The sequence below is a fragment of the Pleurodeles waltl genome, chromosome 3_1 (genome assembly GCF_031143425.1).
Source record: "Pleurodeles waltl isolate 20211129_DDA chromosome 3_1, aPleWal1.hap1.20221129, whole genome shotgun sequence".
Lineage (NCBI taxonomy): Eukaryota > Metazoa > Chordata > Amphibia > Caudata > Salamandridae > Pleurodeles > Pleurodeles waltl.
Genome location: NC_090440.1, coordinates 667,400,718 through 667,417,439, shown reverse-complemented (window position 1 = coordinate 667,417,439; position 16,722 = coordinate 667,400,718). Strand labels below are relative to the sequence as shown.

Genomic DNA, 16,722 nt, shown 5'->3' with positions numbered 1-16,722 from the left:
AAGGCCTCGTAAGAAAGGGGAGAGTCTCCCCTTTCTTACGAGGCCTTTTCAAAATGTTTCCTGACCCCCCCGATCGCAGCTGTGCTGCGATCGGGGGAGCCAGGAAACCTGAAAGTGTTTCCTAGCCCCCGATCGCAGCACAGCTGCGACCGGGGGCCAGGAAACACTTTCAGGAAGGCCTCGTAAGAAAGGGGAGTGTCTCCCCTTTCTTACGAGGCCTTCCTGAAAGTGTTTCCTGGCCCCCGATCGCAGCTGTGCTGCGATCGGGGGCCAGGAAACACTTTCAGGAAGGCCTCGTAAGAAAGGGGAGACTCTCCCCTTTCTTACGAGGCCTTCCCGAATGTGAAAAAGGCCGTTTTCCCCATGAAAGCAGGAAGCGGCCGCAAGGCTGCTTCCTGCTTTCATGGGGAAAACACCTTTGCAACGTCAGCGCGCCTCGCGGCGCGCTGACGTCACAAAGGGGCGGGTGGGGGGCGGGGGGAGACACGGTAGCTTCCGTGTCTCCCGGGGGGGGAAAAAAAATAAAAAATAAATCCTCGGGTGCGACGCACCCGAGGATTTATTAATGCCCTTCCTGGTGTCGGCCACTGGTCGTGACCCGCACCAGGGAGGGTGTGTGGGCGTCGGCCAGTGGCCGACGCCCGCACCTAAGCGGTTAAGAGTGCTGTCATGCTCATCCAGATCTCTTCAAAACACAAGAATATCATCTTGGAAGATGCCCATTGTTCCTGCTCTTCAGCTATAATCAATTAATCATTCTTCTCTCACACGTTGAAATGATTTTTCACTCACTGGCACTTTTATATGTTACCTGTCATCCCTCTTGCTAGCACACTTCTAGCTTGGATTGAGGTCTTATTTTGCACATGATCACATTTGGAACAATTGTTTTTATTCATCTGTGTACTGATAGTTAAAGGTACATGTAAGAGGTTGAAATTTCCTCCTCAATGGTTAGTTTCCTTTGAAGCATGCTAATACCACCTTGTAATGCTGCAGTGTACCAACGCTACCTGGTAATGCTGAGCTATATAAGAAAATAAACACATAAAAAATAAACAAAAGATGTTGAATAATGAGGCAAATGAAGGATAGCTTCAAAGTGCTGATAAGTAACCCATGACAGTGCCCACAGCGAAGCTTTGCCAGGCCAAAGATAACATGAATAAAAGAATTATAAACTACTTAGCCTTTCCAGGGTCAAATTAGGGTCATGTCAAAAGGTGGGATGGAGTCGCAACGGAGGTCAAAGGTGCCCACATGTAGGCGCAGATGAATTATCACAGGAGTTTCTGCATCCAGTTTGGCAATTTAGGAGAGTCACAAGGTGAGGAATCTCGGTCACGGGTACCCACCGTCATAGGACCATACTATTTAGAGTTCAATTATGCATATGGACATCCATAACAGCGCTAACCTAAGCTGTAAACACATTCTTGCAGGTTATGTGTTTCTTCTGCTATTTTTTTTTCCATTACTGGATGTGGTCATGTTCTCTTATGGTGCTCATTTGTTTGATCCTTAGGTATAAGAGACTTGCCGCAGTGTATACACAATTTGAAAGATACAAGGAAGGTAGGTAAGGGTTTCTGCGGAAAGTCTATCTTGCTTCATACTGGACATACATTTAGCTCTGTAGCTTATTCTTCTATACCCTTATTACCCAATGCTTGCCTGCCTTTGACAGGTACTGCTGGCTTCTTCAGAACATTGAGCCTGCAATTCTAGAAAGGAAATGATACTGCATGCAAATACATTAACTATAAGCATGTTTTTCCCTGTAGGCAGCTTTTATTTAATTCATTTCATTTTAAGTCACCAGGTATGGTTGCCTGCTTGGGAGAATGCTTTATATGTTTACTTTTTTTTTTAAACAGGTCCAAACAAAAGGGAATCATGCATACTAATATGGATGGACTACAATTCCAATAGGAAATTGAAGACCCAACAATCCCATGCTGCAGAAGACATTATAATTACCTTTACTTATGGCTATCTTTCTGAGCAACAGGCCACTCATTCATTTTCTCTTCTCCTACAAAGCTAACAGTATTTCAGAATTTGAGGAGTGGGGGAGTCTGATATGACAACGGAAAACAAGGAGCACTTAATCACATGGATATCTCACAAGGTTAATGAAGCACTGATGTCTCAAATGATAAAAAAACGAAAAAACAAAAGTAATGTTGAACTGTTTAATCAACATGGATTTCATTGGGTACACTATTGTAAACAAAAGATACAAAATACCTGGGCTCCATTTTATCTTCCCAACCTGAAATGCATGAGCCTGAAGCCTCTACGGACATTGTAGGGCAATGGGCGCTCATCCCTCGATGCAAACGTACTTCAGTGTCACTCTCATTTTCTTGGTTTGCCTTTTGCAACATTTTCATCAGTTTTTTGCTGTGTCAGATGCCACTGCAGGACAAAGTTCATCACTCGGAGGCAGAGGCCAGTCAGGTCAATGGGGTGCTGGAGAACCTTCAGCAGATGAAAATGATCCAAACGATTAGAGTAGAGTCCCTAGTTGCCGCCCAACCTTACCTGCCATTTAAAAGCATCAATCTGCCAGGAATTCTTCCCATTTCCTGTGGTCAGGCATTCACTCCTTCTCCATCCCCACATTTTCACATAAGGACAAGAGGTGATGATTGGAGAAGGAAGGAAGTTGGTAGATGGTGGAAGATTGTGTACTGTTTTCTTTCTTTGCATATCACATTAAATCCTCTACTGTGATCATGGACTCTTACAGTTTTCAGAGGAACCTTTCTGGTAAATAGCCATGATGATAGGTGGAGGACAGAGGAGAAGAATGTGGTAACTTTATCTTTGCCACGTTGGCTTTCCTCTTTAAATCCCCATGTGCAAGTTCAAACCATGTTGAGTCAAAATACTTTCTCACTTTCCTGATCCACCTACAGATTTAAGTGATATCAAAATCAGTGCATTAGTGACAAATAAAGAAGTGAAATCTATGGGATTACAACAGATCAGAAGTAACTGATGTAACAATGGCCCAACGACAGCGAGAGAGCACTATGGCTGACTGCTAAGTAGCGACTAAGGATCCCAAAACCAAAGGAATGACTAGGTACATAGATGGTTGGAGACCAGAGGCAGATACAGGATAGGAGTTCCTAAAAATCAAATGGATCAGTAGGAATAAGAGCTCATGAGGTCACTAGGGATGAGATCAACTGGAGGATGGAGAGTCAAGAGATCCTAAGAACTTAAAGGATCTCTAGGATGAGATCTGACTGTACACCAAGCTTCCTAATGCAAGGTCCCACTAGGGCTGGAAGAAAAGCATACTCAGGGAGACCTAATCTAAGATTGTCAAAAGTGGCATACCTAGAGATGGGAGGCCTAGAACTGGGAAAAGTGGTATAACTATAGATGGGAGAAATAGGACTGGGAAAAGGAGCATACCTAGAGTTAGAGATTTAGGATTAGGAACAATAGCGTGCCTGGAGATATGAGACCTAGAACTGGGGAAAGGAGCTTATCAAGATATAGGAGACCTAGAACTGGAAACAGAAGCATACCAGGAGACAGGAGACTCAGGGTTGGAAAAAGGAGAGGGGACTTGTGACTAGCAACAGGGAGAAGCATGATGTGGGGAAACTTGTGACTGGACAACTAGGAAGTGAAGGAGATCTGACCCTAGCAGCCACAATAAGCAATGCAGATGTTGTAAACAAACCTTGACCTAACATATTTCTTTAGTCTAACACAACTCGTATTGTAGGTGGACTTAATCCTCATGCTATATTCTCCATTTTACATTCCAGGCGTCCTCCTCACTCTGCCCAAATTGAAGGGTAAGCTGCATACTTCTGTGAAGAAGTACCTGTATAAAAACTATGTACAATGGTCAGAGGGAAATGTGTTTGGCTTCATACAGTGTTTACATCCCTTGGAATGTCCTACATTTGTTATAACTGCAAATTCATAACTTGTCTAGTCCTGAGAATGTATTAGCCCCCCCTTAAGAGATATGCCAAAGTTTTACTATGGTGGTGGTGATGATGAAACATATTTTATTAACACAAATTCTTTCATAACACAATTTTATAATTACCATATTAAAAGCCCACCTACTCCTGTGGCACCGCCTACCTCAATGAAAGGAAAAGTCTGGTATGCCTAACACTCTTCACATCCACCCTCATACACAACATTGTAATTTTCTTCAGGGATCCATTATCTCTCTTCTCCTATTCAGCAACTACCTAAGTCCCTTACCAAACCTGTTGTAATCATTTAACCGTATGTGTTACAAATGGGGCAATAGGCAAATCATCCTAAGATTTGATGGCCCAGGAAGCCTCTACAAGTCAAAACAGGTCTACCTCCAGCCATAGACACTTGTATGACTAGCAACCACCTAGCACTCAACAACCTTGCTTCCTCATACACAAATAACAATGGATCTAGAGCACTGACGCAAGACTCATCTTCCACCTTGACTCAGGGAACACATCACACCACTCCTACAAACACTTCACTGGCTTCTGGCAGATGATCAATGTTCAAGGCACTTTGCATCATCCACAAAGCCTCCCAAGTAAAATATAAACAATACAAACCTTTACATTTCAGGCTGGCACCTCAGATCATCATACCGACTTACAATAAGAAACTGATAGGAGTATTAGCTATCATGGTCCAAGCAGACAGGCTCTGGAGGTCCCTGCCAGTTAGAGCTGAAGCATCAAGGAGTTCAGGAGAGAGCTAAACACCTGGTTATTTCTGAGATAATTGTGTTATCTGCCTATCCTCAATTAAAACAGGGCACAGCAGCCCACAGATCAGCTCAAGAACTAAGGAACAGTATCCTGCAGTACACCACACTGAGAAGAAGGACTCTTGGACCCCTCCCGCAATCGCGATTTGGTCCACACAACATATCCTAACAAGGATGCAGGCATAAGGAAAGAATATAAAAAGCAGTTAGGCTATCTGCATGATATGGCTCACCACCCAGAATGAGATGTACCAGCCAACACTTAAGACTTGAAAATACGTGTCCTGGCAAGTGAGAGGAATAATCTTTACCAGTGAACCTGCTCAGACACCCCTTCCTTGGGGAAGATTTGTTGCGTATGGGTATTTTTCATCTCCTGGTTTCTCCTAATACTTCAACAATCAGTGGCATCGCAGCCAACCGTAAACTAAATCAGGCTGCATGATAAACATTTACAACATTTACACTATAATTACATAAGATAAATACACTTCAAATCACATCTTCACATCTTTCACCCAGTACCACTACTGGTGCATGGCATCTTACCACTTTACAATGACTGGACAGGCATGTAATGACTGAATAGACCTACTGCATATTGCTGGCCACTATAGGACTTTAATATAGTCCCCACATGCAGTTCTTGACCAAATACATACTCCCATCCTCACTTGCTAACTTATAATGACATTAAAAAAAAGGAATGACTGTAACACAGTTCATCCTAGCAGATCTCTGACCCTTCTCCATCTCACACCCATGTCTATTCAGGTCCATATTATCTGATAGTGGCAGATCCTGGGCTGATACCAGCAAACCCAATTGTGTCCACAAGGAAATCATAATTATCAGAAAGTAACCTGCAGAACTGAATACCATAAACAGAAGTGTGCATCTTCTTCTCAAACGTTCATGTCTTCATCCACACATCACTAAGCTCATCATCACACAACACAATAACTTTGTGGTCATTATCACACACAACATGAAAAACCTTCCCACATAGGTTTTAAACTAAATGCAATACGTTTCAAACCAGGTGGTGTGCTACACGTGCAGGCAAGATCTGAGCTCCCCACACAGGAGTAGTAGGTGCTATGTAGATACAACACAATACAATAGACTGAAGCAGTGCCTTAGAAGTAGAATGTTCATAGAGATTTCTTTCTTGTGCAACCATGACAAACTCCACACCCTAAAATTATTTTGCTCACACTATTAGTGTTACTGTATACCACTAACAAACTTCCACCACCCAATTCCACCTTTGTGCTTTTGTATGGTGACAAACTGCATTAAACTACTTTATGACAAAACAATGTGACCATAAATAAATTTCTGTTGACCTACCCATCACCAGTTACAAACTTCCATATAACTCCAAAGGAGATTCAACATGTCCCCAGCAATGTGAGGTGTTTTTTATTTGCTATTTGGGAGAGAGAAGAAAGGTACAATAGATATAAAAAGCGTCTCAGGTTAGATTAACTCTCAGCTATTTCTTATCTGTGGGAATTCAGAACCCTTTCCTCAATAGCCCTTCATTGTTTTTTGTTTACCACAATCATTTAAACTACACAGTAAAGCATCACCCAAAAAGTACCTTTTTCACATCCTGTTGCATGAGATCCAGCACTTGGTCGGTCCATCCCAGAAGAGACACGAAGCGCTGCACACCTTGGATCACATCCCCAAGCTCTGCAACATCTTGGTGCCGCGGGGTTGGCCATGCAAATGGTCCCACCAGTTCACGGTTTATTAACAACCGTGGTATAGAGCCACGAATTGCACTGGCCAGACTAGCAAAAGGTTCCACCTGAAGCACAAGAATGAATAAAGGAATAAAGAAAGTTGCAGGGCATGCCATTGGTAAATTAACTGTCTAAGAATGCTTCCAAACTAAGAAGGAGAAGAAAGGGGTAGGAGGAAAGCAAGGCGACAGTGTGAGAGTGCACACTTATTTATCACTCTACCACAAACATTGGAAGGAAGAAAGAACAGAAATTCAGAAAATGTGAGAGGAATGTTCCAAAGAAGAGCAAATCTACCACAAAAATGGGAAAGAAGAACAGAAATTCAGAAAATGTGAGTGGGAATGTTCCAAAGAAGAGCAAAACGGAAAAAGAGAAAGAAAATACATTTAATTGCACCCAGATCTGGAACTGAACCTCGCATCCACCAGGACAGCCCCAACGCTGCTCCAATTTAGGAAAGAGCTGAAAATGCATCTCTTTAAAGAACACTACACCATAACGCAGTACAGACCACTTCCACTCTCAGATTACCGCGAACCTCCCAATGTGTCAATACCTTTCACCCTGCACAGCGCTCTGCTGCTTTCTGACTAGGATTGTACTTTACAAATACAACATACATACATGTAAAGAGAGATGCTGAAGCATATGTTAAGTAGGAGTCAGACGGAGATCAGGTAAAATATAGGTGGAGGCAGATCAGTGCAAGATGGAGAGTGGAAGAGAAGAAAGAGACAGGAATGAGGTGTTGGGGATTGCCCTGGAATGATCACCCTACGTGAGACAAAGACTGATCAGTACCTCCAGAGATATAATTTGTTTTGCCTGGTACTCCTTCTTGTCCGTGAGGTAACCAAGGCAGAATTAAGTCAGAGCCTCCTTTACACTTGGATGCTTGCTTTTGTTTTAAACTCGTAGATCCATGCCTTGCAGGACTTCCAGAAACTACTGTTACACACTTTGGTGCTGTAGCTAAACATGGCTAAGTGTGAAAACAGGAGACTTAATATGCAGCCCCAGCATTCTCGTTTTAGACTGGATTCTTCCTGAAGTTAAACCTGACTAAAGGAGATTCAGTGACTTATGAGGGAGATGTTATAGGAAAATCCTAAGTGAACCTTGTTCGGCCCTATCTGCCTCATTCTCAGCCAGAAATTGCAAAGTATTTAAGTACATACTTCAGCTCCGTGACACCACCAGCACCCACAGACACCAATCTAAGGTCTCGTTATCCACAAGTCACCCCCCCCCAATTTACCCAAAAGTAGCCTATGATTCCATCTTTATATTGGTAAAGACTGAAGGTTCCTGGTGTTTTCATAAGTCTCTATTTTAGATACATCAATGGTTAGGGGCATGCTCAAGTAGGATGCTTTTGTGGTATATCGCTAGATGTGGAGTTTTTGCTGTTTTCTTTTTATGTCATTCTGGGACCTTCCCTCAATCCTAGAAAGGCACATTGCATTACTGATTTTACACAAACCTTTAGCACTATGGTTTGATTTCCCCTGAAGCTAAGAACAAAGTAAAACTGTGACACGTTTTGGTACCAGTCGCATTTTGGTTGTATGCAGCAATCTGGTCCTTTCCTTGGCTTGCTCTCCTGGGCAGGTCTTAAGAACTGACCCTGGAAGTATGAGAGAAATCCCCTTGTTTAAGACATTCTTCTTCTAACCCTCTTTCACCCCTATGTTTGATGCAGCCCTCTCTCACACCTCCAACGAGGTCCCAATGATGATGAGGAGGTCAGCCAGAGGAAAATCAGTCAGGTGCAGCAAAAAGCGCCTGGGCAATTCCTCGCCAAAGAATATGATGTCAGGTTTGATAAGGCCACGGCATACAGAACAGTATGGAATCTCGCCATTCAGGATCTGCAACTGAAACAAGAATAACAACTGAAATAAGAAACCAGCACACACCACTGGGCCTGACAAGACTATGAAGCACTTTGTGGAGAGCTACTCTGGATTAGAAGTAGACCTAGACTTGTACTCTTAAGGAAACCATTTCATGCATTTGCTCCAGTATTCTGTGGAAGATTAAATTCATAGGAGTTGGGTGTGATCATCAGTGGGAGTTTTGTAAATTCATGCAAGTGGTTGGTGGGATGAGTAGAAAAACTTGAGCAGACTAAATATTGTTAGGCTGCTGGGATATGCGGCCAGATGTATCATGCATTTTTCCAGAATCTGGCCATTTACGACCAGAAAAATGCATTTTGGTATGTATTCAGTACAAATTTCGATTTGGTAATGTTACAGAATCCTAGTTTGGTATTGCGAATACATAATGATTCGTGATTAGGAAGGGGGGTGTTCAGGACGTCCCTTCCTTTTTTTTTTTAATGTATTTATTGTATTATATCGACAGTGACAATAAAGAAAGTTACAGTTATTTGCAAGTTTACCAAAGTTCTCAATTGTTTCCATGTTTCAACATGTTCCCTGTTAAATTTACATGTTAACGATACCAATATTGTTTGTTTATTTAGGCAAACAGTTTGGAAACATTATATACTCAGCAATCACTATATATGGCTTATAGCATATGGCAGAAAACAAAGATAGTGAAAAAAAAAGAACCTAAAAATATAAAGAAAAAAGAGAGGAGTTAAGGTCGGAAGAAATCTGAGCGAGTGTACGTGCAGGGGGAGAGGAGGGGAAGGGAGGAGCAGGGCATCCCTTCCTAATACCGAATCACAGTGGAATGTAAAAATGTTTTACACACCGAAATGCGGTCGCAAAACATTCTTATTTTACCACCTACTTCAAGTAGGTGGCAACCCATTAGAAAATGGGAAGGGGTCCCTAAAGAACCCTTTCCCCTTTTTGAATGTTTGTAAAATAAATTTTAAGAGCAGGCAGTGGTCCTGCAGACCACTGCCTGCTCTTAAAAAATAAAAATAAAACTTTTCATTTTTCTTTTTGAAATGCATTTCCTGTTCCTTTAAGGAAAACAGGCTGCATTTATATTAAAAAAAGACTGCTTTATTAAAAAGCAATCTTTAATGGGTTACAAATTGCGACTTTATTATTCATGAGGTAGGTCTATTTGCTACCCACTAGGAATCGCTAATGAAACTCAAAGAAGTTTCATACATTAGGAATACTGATTTCCTAATTGCGATTCCGAGAGAATCACAATTAGGAAATCAGTATGTCCAGTGTTAGTACATCAGGCCCATGGTTTCAAAGCAAGAGAAGCTGTGATCTATGAACTGAGGGGTGGGAAATTGGCAGAAAAACAATAATAGAGAACAAGGGAGACAGACATGTTACTTTGAGTAAGCTACACTCAGAGAGGAGCCATGCAGTGGATGGAAGGTAAAGAGAAGGTCATTCGGCGGAAAGAAAGGACAGAGAAACAATCAAGAGCATTAAGAGTATAGAGGGATGAGGCTGTTTTAGATAGAGTACAGTCGGAGGATGTAAAACTGTAGAAAAGAAACAACATTATTTGTATGGAATGTGTATTGCACTGTAGTATTTCTATTTAGCTTGCTATTTATATGCGGGACGCTGAAGCATGTATTCTCACGCAGAGCACACTACACCGTGTGGGTGTGTCATTGGAAGTATGTTTTCTTTGCTTTCAGCCTATGTGGGAAGCGTTGCCATTTCGTTTATGGTGAAAGTTTTCTTTTATATGATTTCTATTATGAGTCGTCAATTAAGAAGATTTGTCACGATGCACTGTTATAAACTCACATTTCTCATAATAGGATATTTTTTTTACATATTTCTTTATCAATATTTAAGAATATACATCTCAGTACACTGCAATACTATTATTGGTGCACCTCCACTCAATAAACGCAAACACGTGCCAGAAGTAGTTGTCAGGATAACTATAATACAGGTTAGTATGTACCATAGAAACTCTAGTGCTCGAAAATAAAGATCGATAATAACTATCGCATATCAATTAAAGAGCATTGCAGAGATTCCCAAGAGCGGCATTTTACAATCATCACAAAATAAGTGTTCTAAAAGTTGAGCTAAACCAAATGTTATTATAGACATTCCCCCATCCTCCCGCCCCGCTCCCCCGGTGTCTTCAGTCATCTTATTGTGTAGTGATAAGTAGTATGCTTTTTGTTATTAGTTTCCTACTGCCTAGCATGTATATACTTCCACAGTCAACTAAGAGTAATATAAATATATCTGAGGTTATTCAGTCATGGTCAGGTACACTCATCTCATCCGCCGGGGTTATGCTTTCATTCTCACCTTTTCTGTCCCCAACATCAGGCAAGTCCTCCACAGAGGGCCCAGAAGCACCTGGGTAACTGTTCCCCCAGCCATCGCCTGATATGTTCCTCTTCCGCCTCCATCTCGTTCAATTAAATGTGTTTTCCAGTCTACAGGCGTCGTATTGTAATTCGCCCCTTTGGTTCCGTAAGTCCCAGTAATGAATATCGCCTACTCAATGTCTTTTTTGGGTTTTCGGGGAGCAATCCCAGCAAACATTGGGTAATCTGCCTCGGCATGTCCCAACCTGTCGCATACTTTATTTGGCAGAGTACATCCACCCAGAATGGTACCACAATCTTACTGTGCCATAAGATGTGTAACAAATATGCTTCAACAGCTCCACATCGGGGCAGCGCTTGTCCCTGCTGGGGTAGATGGAATGTAATCATTTAAGGGAGAGGTATACCATATGCACAATGTTATATTGTATCTGTTTGAATCTCGCACAGGTGGATGCCCTACACACCCCGGTATGAATTTTGTGCTAGTGATAGGCTTTTCACAGAGACGTTGCCATGTCTCCTCTACAAGTACTGGTGCTATCTGTTTATCTCTTGAAAGGGTCCCATACAAATGAGTTATGAGTCTACATCCACCTGCCATAGTTAACAGAGTCATCATTGTGTGTGAAGGTTCACGGGCTTCAGAGAATGTTGGCTGCAGTTGTCTGGCTGTGGCTGCAATTTTTGCATACTGGAGGAATTAAACCCTTTCCAGACCAAACGTTTCCATCGCCTCCTGTATAGTAATAAAGCATTCCACAGTGTAGAGGTCTGACAACATTATACATCCACCCTCTTGCCATTTATCAACTGTCATGTAGTCAGCTATCCCAGCAAATGGGTGTATTATCCAAGTCTGGGGCGTATGGGACTCGTCCAATCACCCGTCGAACCCTTCTATCTCACAGTCTGCCCATCATTTGGATCAAGCACAGAAGATTATCCGGAATGGAGCGTCCCCAAGTCAACAGTTTTCCCAGTATCCATTGCGTGTACCCTCAAAATAATGATCTCTACCAATTGGAGTCATCATCTAGGCAGCGTACAACGTGCTGTTGTTGGGCTGCAAGATAATACAATTCCAGGTTGGGGACTTCCATCCCCCCCCCCTTGTCCCATTCTCTTTACAGGTACGTTGAGGCCCACTCTGCATCTCCCACCAGCCTACAGAGGTTCCACCAAGAGGGAGTCTATTTCCAGGAACACCCCCAGGAAATAAATAGTGCCCTGTAGGACGTAAAGACAACGAGGCAAGATCACCAGTTTATTATCTTCCCCATCAGGGGCAATATAAGGTTGTTCCAGAACCTGATTGAGGGACGCAAATTGCATATCACTCTGCCTCGATTTGATTCATACAACCGTTGAGCACAATGTGTAGTATGTATGTCAAGATGTTTAACCTTGTCCACTGCCCAGGGTAGGCTCACCTCCGGAAGCTGTTCTGAAGGCAAGCCCTTCTCATAACAGGATGCTGTTGTAAAGGATACGTGACTACATAGGAACTTCAGGTGTCCAGCAATATGTGGCAGACTTCTCTGGTCTTTGCAGACATTTCTGGTTAGTACTGAGTGGGTAGTTAGGTAGGCTGGTGTAGCCTATATCAGCCCCCTTTAGTTGCCAGGAAGATTCCACACAACCGTTCAAACATTATATGCCTGTTCCTTTGAAGATGAGGGGTCTAGATGTAAATTGGCACATAGCATCATAGAGTCGCACAGATCACATGGAATTGAGACCTAAAGACCATCAGAAAGACTAGACTCTTCACACAAGCAATAAACTAAACAGTCAGTAATCCACTGCCTATCCAATCATAGAGGACACAACATAATACAGGTGAACATTGAAATTTCAGTAACCCACCAGCTCATTATTTTATTTTTCTCTGCAGTAGAAAAAGCATTTCAACAAGAAATGCTGTACGTACAACAGTTACGTGGTACATAAGCCGTTATCAAGTACGAGTTATATTTATTTATGCCATTAAAGTGAAAATAAATTTGTCCCGATTCACATATTCATCAGCACAATCCAAAAGTCAAAGTCGAATTTATTACCACAGTACAGCACCCTTGCCAATGGAAAAACACGTTTTACTACCTCCCAGATTGCATGTAACAATTACGTCACACCGGGAAACAACTCTTCTAATAGTCACAGGGTCTCTATAGTGTGATTCTACCGTAGTGCACAAATTAACTCCTCACATCTTGGTTTTGATGAAATATTTTTTGTTAAAAAATGTACACATGAAAATGATTTTGACACAGTGCCCAGATTATAATATGCTATTACCATTGTTGTGTATTTTCATGTACACTAGATAAATATATTATATATATATATATATATATATATATATATATATATATATATATATATACATACATATATATATATATATATAACAAAAAACAAAGGTTAAAGGGATGTTATAGTTAGGAATTTAATTATATGTTACTTTACATTAAAAAAAGATCTTAGAAATTCACTGAAAAAAACAAAGGTTAAAGAGACGTTATAGTTAGGTGACAACATCACTTAGAACATAACGGTCCAACTACCGCATTGGTCATGATTTTCTCCTGGGATTCCTGCCCCAATACACAACCTTCACCTCTGGGCAAATCCAAGAGACGGCACAAACCAGTACAGATAAACTTGCTATTGAAAAGTGTTTTTTATTTCATAAATATAAAGTGCAAAGTGCGAGGTGCCACAAGGAAATCTTGGCCCACGCGTTTCGGTAAGAGCCTTCGACTGGGCCAACCCATAGTGCAGTGCAAAACACCTATTTAAAGGAACATTCTCCTTTTTGCCCACACCATTTCTTACAAATGTACACACACACACATAGAGCCTGAAAACAAATAATTCTCTCTATGCCAACATGATCTTTTTCAATCAATCAGAGTAAGAATCCAATTCATACACAAAGGAATATACAGTATAGATTGAGAGGATAACAATTTTTATGCTCCATTCTACAATTGAAGTTCTGGTGAAGTACCTGCTCAATTTGCTCAAGTTGATACTCATGAGTAGTAAAATGTAATCGATCATGTAATGACAACATAAGTCATTAAAAGCAGATAAACAGTATGCATTGGGAGAACAGCAATAATTATTCTACTTTGCACAATTACAATTCAGGTAAAGTACCATTTGACCAAGATCTCAAACAACATCTATATATATACTAATTGGCTCAGCTCCCTTTGCCTCTTACACAGTACATCCCCTCAGTAAGACGCTATACCACTGTATTTTCACGCAGTCTGTAGGAGAAAAACAGCAGTTCAACCAAGTCTGTAATGTGAGTATTTCCACCTCAAAAATGTATTTGTTTGGTAGAATTAAAATTTAAAAAAACATGCATTTTGCTTACAAAAAATTCGGCATCAAAGCCTTCTACTGTTCACCATAAACATTCGTGAAGGTGACTTAAAAAGATCAAACTGGTCACATGACCCCCTGAGAACTACTGAAACAGAGGAGTTACTTAATATCAACTCACAATGGGTGAACAAAATTAATTAATGCTGCACAATTTGTAAAGTACATAGTAACACACAAACAAATTAAGATGACAGTAAAGATAAAAAATGGGAATGAATATGACAATTGATCATTTGTTAAGCGAGGAACTATCACTATACGGTTTCACACACAGTTTTAAAGAAACAATAGAAGAAGTCAATGAGAAAAATATATTTTTCAATGAAAACATTTGTTTCATGACAAAATTCATCCTGAACATCTCATGATTGATGTTCCCACCAATTTGTCCTGTTGCCTCATTTATAACCTGCTCCGCAGGCTATCATATGATCAATATTGTATGCAATTACAGAAAGGCGAACAGAGAAGTGTATTTTCTGTTTCAGACCTTGCTAAATAGATATTCACATTCTAAATATAAACCTTTTTAGCCTTTTCAGCCAAAAGGAAGAAGGGGAGATTGGGAGAAATTAATCACTGATAATGGTAAAGTACCCTATTGTCTCAGAATAACTCTTATATGTGTACACATCTCAACACCTAACATATTCCTATTAGTTGATCATAAATCATGGACCGGGTGGTTACAACAAGTCTGTAATATAGCTTTTTCTATATGTGTGACAATTCAAAGCCAGTACATCTTTTCTTCATCTGTCATGGAACAATGGTAATCACTGTATTTGATCCAGTGCCATATTGACAGTTCACTAGTCTATTAATTAGACATTGTTAAACCCATAGGCTCACTTAAGTGATCAAATCAAAGTTCAACATGATTTTTCTTTTGTGTGTCACATCTCAAACCTATGCTAATTTAGTTCATTGGTCATAGATCAGGTCACTGCGTATTGTTACAGCAATATGACAGTTTCAAAGTTAGTTATAGAGCTTATTATAGCTTTCAGACTTAAAGAATACATGCGGGCTGGAGGAGATAGCCAATGTAAAAAGACATGTAGCTCCACATAACAGTTCAATCTCCATGGTATCTCGGTACCCATTAAGATGATCCATCTAGACTCAGATTTCCGAAGACTCAATTCTCGATCTTCCCCTCTCGGAGTTTTCATGATGTGATGAATCCCGAAGTAACAAAGACCTGTAATATCTCCATTATGTTCTTCCCATATGTGTTTTGCAATTGCATCTGACATGTCTCTGTTCTAAATAGCCCGGATGTGCTGCAAGATCTGAAGTTTCAACTTATTGACAGTACTTCCTATATATTTTTTGCCACATCTACACTCCATGATATACACAACATATGGTGTTTCACAGGTGATGTTACTTCTAACAGTGAAATTCTTTCTAGTCCTAGACTAAAATCCACATGTATTACGCCCATAAGAGCAAACTTTGATTCTTTGGCATCTCCAAAAGCCCTGTTGCCTTTGTCTCAACCAGTTCACATCTATGCTGAAGACTTTTTGCATGTGACTATGTACTAGATAATCTCCTGTGAAGGCTGTTTTGCTGTATGTTATTCTTGGTTGTTCTAGAAGTATCAATCTCAGAGTGTCATCCAATCTCAGGGTTCCCCAGTTGTTTTGCAAGGCTCTCTTGACAATAGCACTAGATTGATCATATTCTGTTATGTATCTATAGGACAATTCTCCCACTTCTCTGATTGCTCTCTGTTTTACAGCAAGTAATTTATCTCTCTTATTTGTGGAGTCCTTTGCTAAGGCATCTTAGAGTACACTGTTGAGGTAACCTCTAACTCTAAATCTTTCACACATCTCTCGCACCTTATGAGGAAAATCACTTCCTTCTGAGTAATTTCTCCTGGCACGTAGTAATTCCCCATATGGAATGCTGCATTTTAGGGCATAGAGCAGCCTATTGCAGCTGGTTGGTTTCTTATCCATGGATGTACATACCTTCTCCCCATTGATGTACACTGTTATAGCTATATATGTGATGCTGGTAGTACTGTCATATGTAAATGTCAATCTCTGGGGATAATGCTTCCATTATTCAATGAAATGTATCAGCTCCTGTTTATCTCTATCCCATATGAGGAATAGATCATCAATAAATTGTGCCCACAATACAATATGTTGCAAATTTCTTTTCTGTCTATATCGTCCCTGCCTCCCAATAGCCCAGTAGAAGGTTTGTGTATGTGGGTGCAAAAGATGTCCCTATTGCTGTCCCACATAGCTGCAAGTAATGTTTTTCATAAAATAAGAAGTTATGTGTCAGACAGAAATATAACATGTCTAGCAACATCTCCGTGTGCTCAAGATGACTTAGAGAGCAATAGCTTAGTACCTACATGCTTCCATACCATCAGCATGTTGAATTGAAGTTTAGAGTGAGACCAAGTCAACAGTTGCCATGAGATATTCTGTTTTCCATGGGATGTTGACGATGTGATTCAAAAAATCCATTGAGTCTCTAATATATGAGGGTAGCATTGGTACATATGGGAAGAGAAAGATGTCTATGAA

The 16,722-nt window shown here is 40.7% G+C and overlaps 1 protein-coding gene across 3 annotated transcripts in view; it reads right to left on the bottom strand.

Annotated features, from left to right (window-relative positions):
- Nucleotides 1–2,181: 2,181 nt before the first annotated feature.
- Nucleotides 2,182–16,722, bottom strand: part of SIRT3 (sirtuin 3) — a 76,039-nt gene continuing 61,498 nt past the window's right edge. For 2 of the 3 annotated variants that reach the window (XM_069223209.1, XM_069223207.1), the window contains exons 6-8: nucleotides 8,223–8,384; nucleotides 6,357–6,569; nucleotides 2,182–2,918 (exon numbers count right to left, since the gene is read on the bottom strand). In XM_069223209.1, coding sequence (XP_069079310.1) covers nucleotides 2,889–2,918; nucleotides 6,357–6,569; nucleotides 8,223–8,384 — 405 coding nt within the window. In that variant the 3' untranslated portion in view covers nucleotides 2,182–2,888. The remainder of the gene's footprint in view (nucleotides 2,919–6,356; nucleotides 6,570–8,222; nucleotides 8,385–16,722) is intronic. The other variant, XM_069223210.1, reaches the window with a different exon arrangement.